The sequence below is a fragment of the Pinus tabuliformis genome, chromosome X, assembly GCF_031772625.1.
Source record: "Pinus tabuliformis cultivar Carrire ecotype Pingquan chromosome X, CPIR1, whole genome shotgun sequence".
NCBI classification, from domain to species: domain Eukaryota; kingdom Viridiplantae; phylum Streptophyta; class Pinopsida; order Pinales; family Pinaceae; genus Pinus; species Pinus tabuliformis.
In genome coordinates, this window is record NC_142308.1 from 745,728,401 (window position 1) to 745,747,285 (window position 18,885).

Below are 18,885 nucleotides of genomic sequence, written 5' to 3' on the forward strand. Positions count from 1 at the left end.
TTCTTTCAATACATGTAAGATGCGTTGACATTCTTCATCCCAACAGAATGTTGCGTCCTTCTTCAGTAGTTTCCCCATGGGCACAGTAATTTGAAAATAGGCCTTCATAAATTTTCAATAATATCACGTATGTCCCAACGTCGCGCACAGCTACTTGACGTTCCTAGGGGCTTCCAAATTCACAATTACCGCAATATTTGCAGGGTCCAACATCAATCCTTGCTTGCACACCACGTGACCCATCAAGATCCCAAAGGGAACACAGAATATGCATTTCTTCGAGTTCAACGCGATCTGGTATCTACAACATGTATCCAACATCAAGCGCAGACTTGCTACATGGTGCTTTACTAATCTAAACATCATCCAGTCATCAAAGTATACTTCCAAGAACTTATGAATGAACTCCTTGAACGCTGCTATGACTACGCGGGAAAATATCGCAGGCACATTCTTGAGTCCAAACAGCATCATAGTGTATTGAAAACAACCCCATTCTGTTGCGAAGGTTATTTTTCTCTTATCCTCTACTGCGATCTTAATCTGATGATACCCGGAAAACCCATTGGTAAAGGAATAGGCCTACTACCCTCCAACATTGTCTAAGACTTCATTTGTAAATGGCATTGGGAATGGGTCGTGGACACATGCATAATTAAGCTTCCTCAAATCTACGCAAATCCTTATTTCACCCTTTTGCTTCTTTTCCTGAACCACCATCGGGCTCACCTAGTCTGATTCTTCGACAGGTTCTATGATGCTTGCCTCCAACATTTTATCCAGCTCTTGGCGAACCTTTTCCTTGTATTTTGGATTAAGGCGATATAACCTCTGTTTAATAGGCTCTGTGTCCGGCTTCAGAGTGATCTTCATAACGCCCAAATCGCCAACTATGCCCTTCAAATCCAAGAACTTAGTAGGGAAGAGATCTTGGTATTCACAGAGTAACTCAACAACTTTATCCACGGTAGCGTCATCCCAATAATCTCCAATTTTCGCGAACTTTAGTTCTGCTTCAATGCCAATGTTTACTTGCTTGGTCTTCAACGGCGCGGTGATGTCCGGGTTGTCTATTTGTGGGCATTCAACTTCGCGATGCCCTTCTGCCTCTAGAATATTAATGTTTCTTGGATCTTCATCTTCCTCTTCAGCGGTTACATTATAGCATTCCAGCGCATGGTGCAGCTCGGTACTCCAATCTAGTTGGGTCCATTCCATAGGTTTCGTTGGTGTTCTGAAGGTGACCGCCTTAATCTCTTATAGAGCTTCATCGATGCTTGCAAAGCCATCTTCAAAGTTGAAGGTCAATAAGAACCCTTCCCTCAATATATCCCAGTTCGCGGTGCCATGGCGAAGCTCCGTTTCCATATACCAGTTCATGGCAATTGTATCCAAAGTATGGAAAAATATGTGTACCCACTCTGTTTGTGGATTTGTTCCCCATGCTTTAATCCATTTTGCTAGGTGATCATGCAAATCATCACTTCTGTTATATTTCTCAGTCAATCTAGTGTTAGGACACCCAAATTGTAACCCCATCATTCTTCTATAATCTTGTCATCTAGCAAAACTATCCTTATGCGTACCCCACCATCATGCGGGCGTAGCGCGCAATGCCAATTCTAAAGCTTGGAAGTGGTGATCCTCAGGGACTTTGCGCTCAAATGCATCCAAAAACAGATCTACATCAGTTAAATTATCATAATAGGGTAGTTTCCTTACCTTAGATGACACGCAGCACAATGACTTTGTCATCATATTGCATCGCAGTGTGGATACTTCATGCAAGCGATTCTGCCAATGCTCCAACTCTTCGTCTGAATCTGAGGTGCAGGAACTCTCCTGATCCCATGCAATCCTTCCATCTACTGTCAGATTAATCCAGTCCTGATCTCGCATTATTATTTTGTAGATTTGATCCAATTCATCCTCACTTTCTTCATAATGGCGGATTGGTTCAGTATAGCGTGACCCTTCTACAGGGTCCAACAGTACTACAGCCCGAAGCGATTTTCTTTCAAACGACATTGTCTTCTTCTTCAAATTGATAACCCCATTCATATCAATGGTCGAGTCAATTCCCAGGAGCGCGGGGTATGGATTACTATCATCGATGATTTTTATAACCTCAAAATCAGCCATCACGCTTGCACCTTCTATATCAACTGTTACTCCATATAATCATCCCATGGGGATGATTTTCTATTGGTTTGCCATTCTGAGTTGAATCAGAGACCACTGTAGCGCAGGTCTCCCCATTCTTTCCCATGTTTGTTTTGGTAGTACGTTTGCATCAGACCCCAGATCCAAGATGAGCTGGTCCATTTCATAATCACCTATCAACACGATGAGCCTCATCTCATGCCCTGTTTGCGCCTTATGTTTCAATTTTCCTGACCACCGCGTGTCCATCAAGGACCTTCTCTTTGCTAGCGCATTTGTTTATTAATTCCTACAAGCCTTCCACAACTTTTCTATTGCGCAACAGTTTTATGAAGGTCTCCAAAAATCTAGTAAGTACAGAGGGATCAACCTCTGTAGGCGTGCTAGTTTCTTGCACCTTGTCCTGTCTTCCTATGGTGGAGGCCTCTGTGAAGCTTTTCTTGGCTTCCATAAATGTTTCCATAGCACGATTCAGATCAAAACTAATTTCTTTCTCTGGGGCCTTGCAGACCCATTCGTCCTCTTCAAGTTGTTTACCTTTATCACTGCCAGTCTATATTCCACTCCTCAGCACAATATTCATGCTTTGATCCTCCTCGCAGGGCTCTGCTCTAATCATCTGTAAGTTCTGCGTAGGTTGCGCTTTCTTCTCTTGCATTTTAGCTATCAACACCGGGCACTCTTCTATAGTATGGTCAAATTGGGTGTAGTATTGACATGATGGGTGTGTCTGATTCTGACATTCTCGTGCGTAGTGCCCTGGATGTCCATAGTTGTAGCAAATGATCTGACCACGGCTTCTACCAGGCCCTCCTCCTCTTCAGCCTCGTCTGCGTCCCTGATAACTTCTGCGTGCTCCTCCGACGCCCTGCTCTGGAGGCCTAGTTTCTACTTTCATCCAGTATGTAGGTGTTCTTTCCATCATCAGCTCATAGCTGCACCAGTGGTGCTCATTGTGGCCCACCGATTTGCAGAAGTTATAGAACAACCGCTGGGGTGTCTGGACAAACTTTTGAAGTAAATGACAATTATCCGTTGCATGTTGCCTAGTAACCTAACAAATAGCACACCATAGCACAACACCCATGCTCGACCCTGCTGGGGCTTCTAGCTTCAGGGGAATTGGTCCCCCTCCTGTAATATAATTCATGTATACAGGACAATGGTCTTTATCGTGCCCCTGGCTCTTGCACTTCAGACCCCAGACTTTCGTGCGCACTTCTGGTTTAGTCTCCTTATCTTTCTTCAAACCCTACAATTCTAAGTGTAGGCTCTGTAACTGAGAGTGGATCTGATGTATCCCCAAGGTTTCATCCTGAATAGGAGATGCATGCAACCTCATCACGATTTGCAAGGCTTTCACCTGGATTCCTATCTTTTGTTGTGACAGAGCAATTCTTAAGTGGGGCAAAAGTGAAGTTATAAACCATTCGCGATGTTGATTATCTATGAGCTGCATGTTAGCTTCTCGAATCTAACACTTCAACCTTTGATCTAATTCCCAAGGTGTCTCATCGGCCCTCATCATGATTTCTTTAAATCCGATTACTGACTGTGAGCTAGACTTAGGCTTACTAAATTCCTTATTCAAAGTCACCTTAGTCTCTGCTAGTGAGGCAAGAGGATTATCAGAATAATACTTAATATACCAAGTTAGTGCGCGATCCTATGGAGTGGTAAGCAACTGTGTCTTCTTTATATTGTCATCAATAATATGTTGCGCTGTCCATACAACATTCTCAACATTCCAAAACTGCTATGTATCTTCATTCCCTATGCCCTTGAAAATCAGCAGCTTCATCGTGTTTTCCATGTTGAATGGTGGTGGTGGAGATGGAGCTGTGGGCGAAGGTGTATGCGGTGGAGGTGGAGGTGGTGGCAGAGTGGAAGGATGATTTACTCGAGGAATCCCCTTAGTGATTATTTGAACAACGCTTCGCGGCGGAGTCCGTTCCACCCCTTCGTCATCACTTAAAGGAGGTCCAATAAATGGACTATACTCTGGTCTTGATCCTTCACGATTTCTAAAGAATCGTCCACTTCGCGTAGATTCGAACATTAAGGTAATGACATCACCCATTTTTCACATAACAAAATTTTAATCCAAGTATTCAATGACCTTAGATACTTACCTCGCAGTCCTTTGAAAAATCGTCGCTCCGCTTCGCTATAGCTGACCGAGGTATCAACTACAAATTTGGTAACAAATCCTCCTATAATTCGATCGAGCCAATGATCAACAGCCCATGCAATCTTGTTTTCAGAGGCTTCTAGCCATCACACTAATTCTGGAGTCCACACTATAGGACTATCGAGCTTCCACCTTCCTTGACTGTCTGTTAATTTAGCTAACCATTCATACAGTTCAACGGGAAAATTGCAAAAGAAGATCTCATGCATCTCTGTATACAGATACTTGTTCAACCACTCGTCCTTTGACAGACGCAGATTCCTATTTTCTTGCGTCACGAACTCGTGAATCTTCTAATCCAACCACTTTTCAATTTCTTTCTTGGTCTGATTCCAATGATGCAACATCACACATCTCCTTCAAGCAGATCCCGGTCCCAACAACAGAACCATTTGTTGGCTTAGAGGGTCCTGACTGAGGTTCAGAGTTAGCTGCGCCAACCAACAAAACCCTACACTACTGGCTCTTTTGGAAACAACCCGCGTAGCGCAGGTTGCAGTCTCACCCGAAGTAGTATGGGGGGATGCAAGAACCACGTTTCTGCATCCAGAGACTAGTGTGATGTCTTCCAGCACCTCGGATATACCTTCGCGCAAATCAATACACTCTTAGGGCACATTGTTGCAACTCTATTAGAATAGCCTCCAGACCTTCGCGAAGGTCCATGATCGGTCCTTGCAGACCTCTAACAGTCAATTTGTCTACTTACATGCATTAGAGAGCAGTCGTAAATTAGGGTTCGTGCAGATTTACTTAAGTTATTAGTAAACGTCAAAGAATTCATAAGAGTCTTTGTGACAATACTTAAACATGCATTGCGTACATCATTAATACTTATTCAAGAGAATCACATAATATTCAATCAATATTTCATAAAACACATCATTCATCGACATCATATAGCATTAACAAAAATAACAGAAATACGCAAGAATTCTTCAGAAACTGTCTTTATTGATCTTCAATTCAAGGTTACATACTCAAAATTACCATGCACACACAGTTACAGGAGTTCGCGCACTCAATTGCGGACTCTACCTAGGCCTCTGTACACTCAGCTACAGATCCTTTTTGCTACCTTACCCACTTCTCTTCGCTATCACTTCTCTTCGCTTATCATCAATTACTACCAAAAACATGCCTTAGACTCTCTAAGACACACCTATTTATAGCCTTTTTCATACAATTCCATGGTCCTGTGAATCTAAAAACTGTCTCAAACTTTACAATAAATAAGGAGCTAAACCCCTTTGACTCCTATTCATCTACACGCTCCGCATCCACAAATCACGGAGACTTTACATTAATTACAAAACTGTATCAAACTTGGGTTATCTTAACCCCAAAACTGACCCAGGGGACCCCATCCCAACATGGAGAATGTTGAGTGTGTGTTATATTCTATCCATGACCAGCCTCACGCATTGTACATTGCGCTCAACGCAGCGGGGGTGTCACAGGGGGGGTGGCAGCCCCCCCTATCAGGGGGTTTGTAGGGGGGTGCTCATATTTTTTTTTTATGCGAACCCAAAGATGGTGGGTAGACCTCCCATAGTTTTGTGCATAGGTTTTGCACAAGGTTTTTGGCATGATGGTTTTATGCCCATGGTATTTTGTAGATCCAGTTAAGGGAACTATGGTTATGTTCTAATCCAGGGTTAATGGATTAGGGTTTATGAATGCTTCAACATGTATATATATGTCATGTAACATTGAAAGGAACATAATGAAAAATCAATCTGGTAGTCCCAATTTTGAGATCCAGGGGAAAATCTATGTGTATATTTGTTTTATGTTCACACCATTATATATTTTTCTATTTTAAGAATTCGTTTACAAGTAATTTCCGTACAGGGCTAAAACCTACATCGTTCAGATTGGGCTAGTCAAACAAGTACCTTAGTCCACTATGATCACTCATTAAGATGAATTTCTTGCCAAGGAGATAATGTCTCCATGTCTTCAATGCATGAATGGGGGAAAATCTATGTGTATATTTGTTTTATGTTCACACCATTATATATTTTTATATTTTAAGAATTCGTTTACAAGTAATTTCCGTACAGGGCTAAAACCTACATCGTTCAGATTGGGCTAGTCAAACAAGTACCTTAGTCCACTATGATCACTCATCAAGATGAATTTCTTACCAAGGAGATAATGTCTCCACATCTTCAATGCATGAATGATAACTGCCAACTCAAGATCATGAGTCACATAATTCTACTCATGCTCATTCAACTTCCTTGATTCATAGCAAACCACTTGCCCTTCTTGCATCAAGACTCCACCAAGTCCTTCCTTGCAAGCATTTGTACAAACCACAAACTCCTTATCAAGATCTGCAATATTCAAAATTGGAGCATTGGTAAGCAATTTATTCAACTTATCAAGGCTATCTGTACACTCATTAGTCCATTCAAACTTCTTTCCCTTTCTATGCAAGGATGTAATATGATAGCCAATCTTGGATAAGTTCCTGATGAACCTCCGATAATAACTTTCTAGTCCCATGAATAATTTGACCTAATCCACATTCTTCGGAGTTGGCCACTCCATGATAACATTAATATTTTTCGGATCCACTGTTATCGCCTCCTTGGAAACAGCATGTACTGAGTAATGAATCTAAGACTAAAAGTAGCTACATTGTTGAGCTTGGAATACAACTTATGCTCTCTCAACAATCTCAATATCGTTGCCAGGTGCTCTGCATGCTCTTCCTCATTATTTGAATAGACCAATATGCCATCAACAAATACCATCACAAGCTTATCTAGGTAAGGGTGCAACACATTGTTCATTAAACACATGAAGGTGGCTGGAGCATTGGCAAGACCAAAAGGAACCACCATAAACTCATAGTGCCCATACCTTGTACGAAATACAATCTTGTAGATGTCTTCTTCCTTTATGCATACTTGATGAGATCCTAACCTCAAATCAAATAGATCATCAATCTAAGGCAATGTATACTTGTTCTTGATAGTCACCTTGTTCAATTGCCTATAATCAATGCACAATCTGAGAGTACCATACTTCTCTACAAACAATACTAGTACACCCCAAGGAGATACACTTGGCCTTATGTATCCATTATTAAGCATCTCTTTAAGCTGAAACTCAAATTCCACCAACTCAGGAGTACTCATCTTGTATGGTGCCCTAGATGTTGGTGGTGCTCCTGGTATCAACTCAATAAGGAAATCCACCTTTGTATGAGGAGGCAACTCTGGAATCTCTATAGGAAACACATCCTAAAATTGCTGCAAGATAGGATACCTCCTCAGGACTTCATCTTCTTCATCATCCTTCCCTTTTTCACTAGAAACATGAAATGCAAATAATACACATCCTTTTCTGCAGTTGCGCTTAGCTTGAATGGTTGTAACCATCCTTACCGATGTAGGCTTATTATTTCTCTGCAAGACTCTCTTTTCTCCATTATCATCTAGGCACTCAATGGCCTTGTCATATCCACCTTGGTCCTGTGAATAAATAACCAATCCACGCCCAATAACATGTTATATGCACCTAAAGGAAGCAAATTCAGATTTGTTTTTGTAGGCATGCCATTAAGCTCAAATGCACAAGATCTCACCCAACGGTGAACTCTTCTCTTGGTCCCTATAACCAACCATGCCAGCTAATATAGTTATAATTTGATCATCGATCAGTCAAAATAGAAACAAATTGATCACAAAACTTACCTTCCATCTCAATAATGGATGTCTGGTGGTCTTCCTGTCTATTATCAACTGTTGCATAGATCTGAGGAATGCTTTGACCTACATACCCAACTGTCTACACCTCTTGAGCACTGTAGATCTGAGGCCTACCATCCCAATACAATGGAAATCCTTCTTGTGATGATCTCTACCAAAAATCCAACACTTAAAGGTTCTCGATCACTACCTTTATTCTGTTGCTCCACAGGCTAAGACCCATGTCCTTCTCACCTGTATCTTGAGATCTTCCTCACTTCTTGGGCCATTTTCCTTTAGTCTTCTCATTACCCTTCCAATCACACTTGAACTCACACTTGTGCTTTGACTGTTCATAGCAATGCCTCAACTTCATGATAACTTCCTCCAATGACTGAGGCTCGCCAAACTCAATCCAGTCTTTGAATGATAATGATAACCTACTGATGAACCTTTGGATCTTAACTTTCTCATCTTTGAGGTAGGGAACATACCTCAAAAGATTTAGAATTTTGGTTGTATATACTTCATTTGTCATGGAACCCATCCTGAGCTCATAAAATTCCTTATCCTTTCCATCATAATACCTCTCATACAACACTTAAAGGTTCTCGATCACTACCTTTATTCTGTTGCTCCACAGGCTAAGACCCATGTCCTTCTCACCTGTATCTTGAGATCTTCCTCACTTCTTGGGCCATTTTCCTTTAGTCTTCTCATTACCCTTCCAATCACACTTGAACTCACACTTGCGCTTTGACTGTTCATAGCAATGCCTCAACTTCATGATAACTTCCTCCAATGACTGAGGCTCGCCAAACTCAATCCAGTCTTTGAATGATAATGATAACTTACTGATGAACCTTTGGATCTTAACTTTCTCATCTTTGAGGTAGGGAACATACCTCAAAAGATTTAGAATTTTGGTTGTATATACTTCATTTGTCATGGAACCCATCCTGAGCTCATAGAATTCCTTATCCTTTCCATCATAATACCTCTCATACAGGTACTTCTTCCTGAAGAGTCTTTTAAATTCTTCCTAAATCAACTCTTCTTCCCTAATTCCTATGTCATGCTTGACATCTTCCCATCAAATATTTTCTTTTCCTTCGAGACTGAAGGTAGTTATCTTAGCCTTCTTATTCTTTGAGTAATCATGAAGCCTGAAGAATTTATTTAGCCCAAGCAACCATGCTTCTACATCTTCTGATTTAGTTATCTCACCATTAAATGTAGGAGGTTTTGCTTTCTTGAACTCCTTTGGAAAATACCCCCTCTCACGCCTCCTATAATGATGTTGGTAGTGATGGCGATGATGTCTCCTAAAAGTCAAGCTAGAATAAAATTCGTGCATACTAGACCTCTTCTCAGGTGTATCAAAGAGTCTGCCACTCTTCCCTGTATCTTCCCTGTCCATTCTGTACCTTTTTTGAGACTTGCTTCCATTCGCCCCATTAGCCTTTTCCTCTTGTCTATCACTATGACTAATCCCCAATTATCCTTGCTTTTGCAAATATGAAAGGCTTTGAAGAATAACTGCATTGACCTCAAATTTATTTTCTTGAGCTTTCGCAAGCCTTTCCCGTGCTTCAATCAACCTCTCATTATCAACTTGACAACTTATGATCTCTTCCTTTGGACTTCTTAATGTATCTACTAGATCAGGAGTGCCTCTCTCTCCTTGTTGCTCAACTGAGTTCTACCATCCCACTAATTTCTCTTCTGGCCTGTACAGGGAGTCATATGAATTGTATTAAACCATTTTTCTCTTCATTCCTTGACCTTCCATTTTCCGGCAACATATACCTATTAGATATAATAAGAGGCATAATCAATAAGCATTACCTCAACTTACTATTGGTGAGGCTATTGCATCTACACAAGCCAATTCAGATTAGCATGATACATAATAATATCAATAACATATGATTACATGCATGAATCAAGATACTAGATTAGCCTTAACAATAACATAATTTTCATGTGTGCATGATAAACACTTAGAAATCTACAGATCTATATACATAACAATTTGCTTTTACCCCGAGGTCCAGTACTGTGAACTTGCTCTAATACCACTCTATAACACCACATCCCACATTTACCCACTTTCACAAGCTCGCTAGGGTAAACATGAGCTGAGAGTTACTATGCATGACACAACTTCCAATATTCAATTATCGATATGGGGCCTAACTTGCCAACTTGTACAAAACTTACTGCAACACTCAGGAACACATGATCACACATTTAACAGACTGGTTCCACTGGAATCCACCTCCCGGAGCTCAGACCACTCCTTAGTTTAACTTACAACCCAACTGCACGCATGAAGACCAGTTAGTGTGGCCAGAGAGCTCTAGCTACATGCACAACCCTTCATCCATGTGGCTACAACTGAAATTACCTAGTTATGAGAGTGCGGCCAGAGAATTTGTTCCAGATTTTTATGGCTAGTCTATAGGCCAACTGCCGAGAACTCTATCAACATTTTATATAAGGCTTAAGACTTTGTTCTTAGCTCTATTCCCACTCAATCTTGTCAAATACATGATAATCATTTATACAAACACTTTGCAAACATATTATTCGTAGGTCATGAATGCATGTCTATTCAGTGTTTCATTAGTTTCATCAGAGAATCATCATGATGGTTTACTGCCCTCTCTTACTAGCTACAACAAACACATATTAGCTCATGCATTCATATAAAATAACCAAGAGCCCGTCAAACCATGGAATAGAACCATAATAGGAGTACATCATGTGATGAGAAATATGCCATGCATGTAACCAACATTTAATCAAAATAAAGCCATGAAAAAATAATCATAAAATCACACGTTAAACCAGAACTTGTTCTCATTGATCTCATTAAAGAATAACAAATAATAACATATGCATAATGCCAACCAAGTCAGGGACTTCCACGTACCACCTGATCATATATTTGGTTGAACCAAATCTTTCTTTCAGCCAATCACCCACATGCCATATTCAAAGCATGAATGTGAGATCTCATGGGATAAGCCAACACATAACCAAACAGGGAATCTAGAGGTTAACTACCTCCACCCTCAAGTCATAGTGATCTCACCTAAACCGGTTCAAAGATCACCAAAACCAATACAAGCTTGGATGCCTAAGGATTTATTCACCACACTTATAGGAATTTTCCTATCTCCACCCATCTATCAAGAGATTATCAAAGAAAACCATCTCCACCCTCAACCCTTGGGATTTTCCTGAGACCACTTCAACAGGATCCGAACTCTACCAACAATCCAAAGCTCAACCAAAGGGAAACCCACTACATCATAGCTATCCAGTAAATGGCATAGGCAAGGTTGTACACCACTGTCAATCTAGGCAAATCCTATGCTAATGACAACAAAATAACCTATAAATCAATGCATGCACCATGCATTCAAATCCTAGCAAGATAAATCAAACATGCAACTTGTTACCTTCAAAATCCTCTTGTTGGCTACTGTTTCAATCTTCTTCTTGCGCTCCCTTGCTTTTCCTTGCTTGTCCTTTTCTTGCTTGCTTGTGTCTTCCATATGTCCAAGTGCTCTCTCCTCTTGCTTTTCCTCTCCTTGTCCAAGTGAATGCTAGAATGTCCAAGAGTGTGTTAGAATGTTCTCCCTCTTCTCTTTTCTTTTCCTTTCCTTTTTCTACAATTTCGCTTGCATGCATATTCTTGTCTCTTCATCTCCCTTTTCTCTTAGTTTCCTTTATTCTTGAATTAATTGCCATTTATTGCCCTTGCCTTTTTCCAATGCGAATGCGAATGCCAATTTCCATAACCAATAAATAATTAATCACAAGTGATGCCCAATGTAATGTTTTTCCCCTGATTTAGTTGGAAATATGTGTCCCGTGACCTTGGTCTTATTTTTGCCTTTATAATGTCCTTTTATTACATGGAATTTCAAGCCGGGGCTATTACAAAAGGAGTGTGATGAAGAGTCTATGAATGAATAAGTGAAAGGAAAGAGGATGGAGGAAGAGTGATGCATCCACATCTTGGTTTATGGGAGATGGTGAAGATAGGCATTAAGGAGATTATTGCTTTAGCTATGATGCTTGAAGGTGGAGTATCTTTAAGTGTATATAGAAAGAGGAGGTTGACACAATGATTAGTGCTTATAGGTTTAGTGGGCCTTGAACCACTAGCTTGACAAAATTAGGTTAGGAGGAAAGTATTATTATCCCCTACATCTAGTTCCAAGAGTCCATTATCATTAGAATTATTATTAGAAGGTGTTACCACGAGATTTAATATGGAAGATATTATAATTATAAGCAACAATCTTTCATCTTGCTAAGCATTTCTTAACCTTTTATTATTTAATTACATTATTAATAATAATTATTTGTGCCGTTGTAGTCATATTGTGAACACTGAAATCAAATACCTAAAAAAATTAAATAAATGTAATTTATACTATTAAATTTTCACTTAGAAAATTAAATTTTACTTTACTATAACAAATTGATTTTAAGTATTGAGGGGCTTTCGCAGTGCATTATATTAGATATCATTTGTTGGGATTCAACTGCATTAAGTAAGTTATTCATCTATAACCATTTCCATGAAAAGGTAGCCATAACTAACTAATTTTTTTTTTTAAATATTCTTTATATTGAAAAAATATAAAAATTTGTTTATTTTATATTAATTATTTTATTTATAAAATAAAATTTAAGATCTTTTCAATTTTATGTTTTTTTTCCAAGGAAAAAAAATGGTAACCTTTTATTAAAGAATTAATGAAAAGTTACACTAGCAGATGCAGTGAAGCATTCAGTAATTGCCACATGGGCTCAAGTGCTTTCGCACCCTACGCAACATTAGAAAACTAACGTGCACAAAGAATAAGAGAAGGAAAGAGAAAAGAGAAAGAAAATTTTCACGTTTTTCTCCCCTTTTTCTTTTCGACCTTGCGCCACTCTCCTTGAGTGGGCTCGGTCGAAACAATGACTAACTGTGTCGATACATTCGGAGGCCCTGTTTCTTTGTCTGAGTCTGATGTATCTGAGTGATGGTGCCGCTTGATGCCTCCCATGCTTTGATCCACGTTTATCATCTCTGCCTGATTTTGCTGTGTTTCTGCCTGATTTGAGTGGGACTGTGAAGCCTTGTTGTCTGCTATATTTTCCTTCTGATTTTCTATTTCAACTTCCTCTATGGTGGTATCATCCTCTTCTGCTTCTGTTTCTTCGTCTTCTGTTACCGAAGGGGTTCTCTTCTTTATAACATCATCTATGTTCTGCCATCCTTTGGGCTTCCTTTGTTGAGGCTTGCTCTTGTTGAGGCTTTTGCATGCATTGAGCAGGTGACCTGTTTGTTGACATCCCCTGCATCTGAATGCTGTATTCTCATAGTCCAAAGGCTGTTTCCACTGAGAATTGTTGAAATTCAGAATGATGCTTTCAGGTAAGCCTTGGCTAAGGTCTACCTCGACACATATCCTAGCAAAAGTAAAGATTCCTTTTAAGTGTCTCTCTGAATCAATCTTTAACATTCTTCCAAGGGTATTCCCTATGGCTGATAAGGTCTTGTAATGCCAGAAATGTATTGGGAGGTTATGCATCCTTACCCACACTTGCATCCTTGATACCACCATAGTATTTGCATCAAAACCCGGGAACCATGGGGTCACAAACAATCCTGCACTGCCCCAGAACCATGGTCCTTCATTGAGAATTTTTTCCCTTTCTCCTTCTTCTAGGAAGACTACTATGAAAAAACCCTTCGAACATAGGTGGATCTGGCAGTTTTTTGTCCAGACCGTGTGAATCCAATGGTATAAAGCATCCGTTCTAGGCCAGAAACCGTTAAATCTACAAATAACAACATTTTTTTGTAGATATGAAAATATGCACTTTACCTCTGGAGTATCTAGCAAGATGGAGGGACTCTCTGGCATTTGATCCACGATATACTGCCCTGGAGGTATATTGACAGCTGTGGATTCTTTCCCCTTTGGAAATTCTTTCCCTTTGGCTGCTTCGCGATAGTTGCCTGTGGGTTGGTTCTGGGGTGCTGATTTCCCCTTGCCTCCCCCTGAAGAACTTGGCTGTCCCTGAGGCATAGCCCCTCCTCTCAGCCTCAGGTTTAGAACAATGATTGTTCCTGGGCTGATCTCATAGCTTTTCATGGTTCTACAGTCCTGGAGGGACCACCTACCACTGACCAGATGTTGAATCTGGACTGGATATCCCATCTCTGCCCAGATCTGCTGTTTTAACTGCAAGATGGTGCCTCTTGCATGAACCCACACTAATCGGGATTTCCCCTCAGGGGTTTTAATAAATATCTGAATAAAGGTTGATCTTACTTGCTCGGGCTTTGAACAGTCTTCCAGATCTGGCATCGTATTGGATTGCATGCCTCGTTCTACAACCCCTCTGTTCGATCTGTGCTTGCTGCCGTCAATCTGCTGTCTGGGGTCTCGAAAGATGACATGATCAGGTAGATCTGGGCCGGATCTGCAAAGTTTTAACCACTGCATTGAGTGAGGGGGGAGATCTGCAGTCGGATCTGCCCCATGTAACCCTACTACTTTGCATGCATGCCCAGGGTTGGCAGATCCGGGATATGCCAGACCGATTACTGACATAGATCCGTCCCCAAAACGAGTTCTGAACCCAATAAAAACCGGCTGCAGATTTCTTGTCCCGGACGGATTTGTTTTCTTCTCCTTCAGATCGGCCCCAGTTTCGTTTGACCCCTCATGCGTTGGGCGATATGGCCGAAGGGTAAACTCTGTAATCATAACCATCGGTAACTTCCAGTTATTTGCCCACATAACCGTGACTGCTTCAGGGATTTGAGACGGGTAAAATTCCGGCAGTCCGTTCTTGCTTTCATTCCTGTGGCCGGCTGCGTCCTTGCCCCCCTCGCCTCCTCCGACGAACAGCATGCCGAGGGTTCCATTCCTTGCCCAGATCGAACGCGCAGCGGAATCCATCTCTCCGACCTCAAATTCCCCTTTTCAATTTTATGTTATGCATATATAAACATAAATTTTAATTTAATCTATAACAAATTGATTTTGATTCAAAATATTTATTTTAAATATTCTTTATATTGAAAAAATATATAAATTTATTTATTATATATATATATATATATATAAATTATTTTATTTATAAAATAAAATTTAAGATCTTTTCAATTTTATCTCATGCATATATAAACATAAATTTAAAAATTAAAATAGTGATATTTTATTTTTAAGAAATAAATATTATAAAATTCACAAATCAGTAAATTAAAATAACACTTTAGATAAAAATTGTTTAAATAAAATAATACTTATTATAGGTTTAAAAAAATTCATAATAAGTCAATAACTTAAAATAACACTCTTTATATTTTATAAGAATCATTTATATTTATATATTTATTATATATAATAAAAAATCATTTATATGTTTTCTTGAAATCATTCTCTCCAAACAATAAAGCTTGATTTTTGGAATAAACGAATAAAACATTTTTATATTTGTGAGTAGAATAGATGAAGATGAATAATGGTTTTGATTTTGATTTAGTTTACAGTAGGTAAATTAAATAAAAGTAATTTTAGTAAGAGTGAAAGATTATCTTTTTACACATTATTGTTTAATAATTTTAAATAGCTTATTTTTTTAATAAATTAACATATTACTAAATATAGTAATTAACAATAATTATTTTCATTATTAATCGCTAATTTTTTTTTATTTTAATAATTATAGTGTACTAAAGAGTTTGTTAAGTTGCTTTGACTTTTAATAAGTTTAAAAAATTAGATTGTGGTTTTTCCACCAATTTTCTAGAGATTTGAGATTATTCCAATTCTAATAAGTTTTTTCTCATTATTATTTATAAAATTCATTTATATATAAACAAATTTTATTTAGTAAAATGGTCCATTACTTTTAATAAATTAAAAAAAATAGATTTGTGCCACTATTCTCATCCTCCAATTTCCTAGGGGATTCGAGATTGTTCCAATTCTAATAAGTTCATCCATATCCATCATAAGTTCCTCATTATTTTTTTTTTTTTTCAAAAGGTGGAAAAACCTATCAAACTCAGTTGTCAAACCAACAATGAGGACAACCATCTACGGCTGCTATCTGCCAATGTCGGTTGACGCATCACTGTTATCAAGGAAAACCACGCCACTTGGAATAACCCGCTGGTGGGCTATAAGGGAGCAGGCTTTCACTCTTGCCAGATGCCTCTAGGTCTTGGTCCGTTAACCTGTTTCCTTATGTGCGAGGAAAACGAGCTCTTAGCCAAGCAAAAGCAGTTTTAAGGCTTACTCCAAACCCTATAAGTTCCTCATTATTATTTATAACATTCATTTTTTTTCTTAAATTAAAATTAGTAATAACCTTTTTATACATGATTAATTGTGTAAATATATTACAATAGTTTTTTGATTATATTTATTAATATCAACCACATTAATATTTCTAATATGTAGACTTTAAATTTTATAAATATTTAACTAAATGATAATAAATTCTAACTATGTTTCTTCACGTTGACCAACATGATGATGCAGGTAGAGAAAAGGCGTGAGAATACATAAACGTGCATGAATGAATGCTATTTTTGTTATTGTGAGGAGAAAACACAGTTGTACATGAATGAATGCTATTTTGTACATAAGCATAATAAAGTGTGGTAATGCAATGGGGTTTGATGTGGGCGAGAGCATTTGAGAAATGTGATATATTGTCCAACCTATGGAAGTAGTAGTAGGTTAGAGGGCATAAGATTTGACAAGTAGGAGTCAAACTTAACAATTGAGTGGTTCTCATAATATTTATATACCTAACTCCTTTACGCAGCTTTGAAAATGAATAAACGACAGAGAGAAAGATAGTGGAGGCCGAGAGAGAGAGAGTATCTTTGGAAAGAAGCGTCTACAAAACTTAAAGTGCACACACGGAATATGCCTCTTGTTCCTTGCTCACCAAATTTGTTGATATTCTTGCTTGCTTGCTTACTCGAACATAACACCATACTCTCCAAATGCCAAAGGCTCCAAACAAACAAGCCAATCATGGATGGCACTAGAAAATAAATGTAACATACATGACACAGTTTTAAACGCCAACGCCAGCGCCAATAATCAAATGCCAAGTATATGTAGATGGCGTGTGACATTCTGCCACTTAATTTCTCATTGTGAAGCGTGGGCATTCCACCTCCGACCATAGCAATAAGTCGGACGCATTCCGCTTCTTCCCGCAATGTCAGGAAACGCGACCAGCGTTTGCCTCGAATAGGGCGGCGACGGCCGTGTCCTTCGGCAAATTCACTCTTTCTTCCAATCCTATTCCAAGTTTCGCTTACAAATACACTCTTCCTTCCATTGCTGTTCCCAACTTTCCCTTATTCTCCGTGGGCGTTAATATTATCTCGCTATAAAATTCCTTTCTCTGCCTCTCACACTGTCAGCAATCCCAGTCCTTCATTAATTTGAAGGATATATAGCGTAATCCTGTTCCTCCTCTGTATTTAACCGCCTGGTATGAGATGGGGTCCTTGTAATTTGTTGTAATTCAAGCATTCACGCCAAAAGAGGAGGAGGGGACTGTAATTGGCTTCATTTCCCTTGTACTAAGTAGAAGGAGAATGGAATTGGCGAGCATTCCCGTGTCTCTGAGCTTTTCTCCTCTACACGGGCAGCGGAAAAAATCTCTGCCGAATCCGCCACGGATAAGCCCTGTGATGGTAGCAGAAAGTGGAGCGTCAATTGGCGGAAGAATTGGGCACCTGAGAGCCCCCTACTCTGGAGGTTTTCGTCACAGAGAGCAGTTTGGGGTGGTAGTGAAAGGTAGAAGATGTCTGAAAAGAGAGAGATCTCTTGTGGTTGCTGCAGTGTTCGAGAGGTTCACAGAGAGGGCAATTAAGTCCGTGATGTTTGCGCAGAAGGAGGCTAAGGCATTGGGAAAAGGTGAGGTGGCAAACCATCATCTATTGCTGGGGTTGATTGCAGAAGACAGCAGGAGGTCTCCTGAGGGGTTCCTGTCCTCAGGTGTCACCATTGAAAGAGCTCGGGAGGCTGCGAGGGCCATTTGGAATGACGGCGAGCTGTATGATAGGCCTGCCACGGATGTTCCCTTCTCGATTGCAAGTAAGCGTGTGTTTGAAGCCGCCATAGAACATTCCAGGAAGATGGGCCACAATTACATTGCTCCCGAACACATCGCCATCGCTCTCTTCAACGTAAATGATGATGCTGGTGTTAGCTCCCTTCTTCAAAGGTCACCGCTCTCTCTCTCTCTCTCTATCTATTCATTTCCACAATTTCTATCACTTCCTGACTTAGTCTTGTTTACCTTTTAAACTTTTTTTCTCGTTGGGTTGATGATGTTTTATGGTGGTGATTGTATGCATTTATACTGCATTTGATAGACGCTGGCAGTTGGAGTGGCATAACATGCGCTACATTGGATAACACAGTAACAAAAAAATACTAAGCATATCCCATGAGATGCATTTGATAAGAAATACTTAAGCAATTCTCTAGTACTAAAAACTCATTCTGATTCGGAGTGTTGTAATAATTGATCAGACAGTTCCAATGGTTTTTTTCTACACATCTCAACAAGTGTATGCGTGAATAATATTCTCGAGATCTACTAATTTCGAGATTGTAGATCATTAATGGTTAGCTGCAATTGCCAATTTTCCATTGTAATTGAAGTAATTATCAGATTTGCGGATTCAGATAGATCTTGTCCTAAAGGCTGCTGAAATTGTCTACGCTTTAAGTCTTTGTAGTGTTTACATTCTTGAGTTTGCTC

General features: G+C 39.4%; 1 protein-coding gene across 1 annotated transcript in view; it reads left to right on the top strand.

Annotated features, from left to right (window-relative positions):
• Positions 1-17,251: 17,251 nt before the first annotated feature.
• Positions 17,252-18,885, top strand: part of ERD1 (Clp ATPase) — a 60,322-nt gene continuing 58,688 nt past the window's right edge. The window contains exon 1 of the mRNA XM_089446193.1: positions 17,252-18,342. Coding sequence (XP_089302319.1) covers positions 17,711-18,342 — 632 coding nt within the window. The 5' untranslated portion in view covers positions 17,252-17,710. The remainder of the gene's footprint in view (positions 18,343-18,885) is intronic.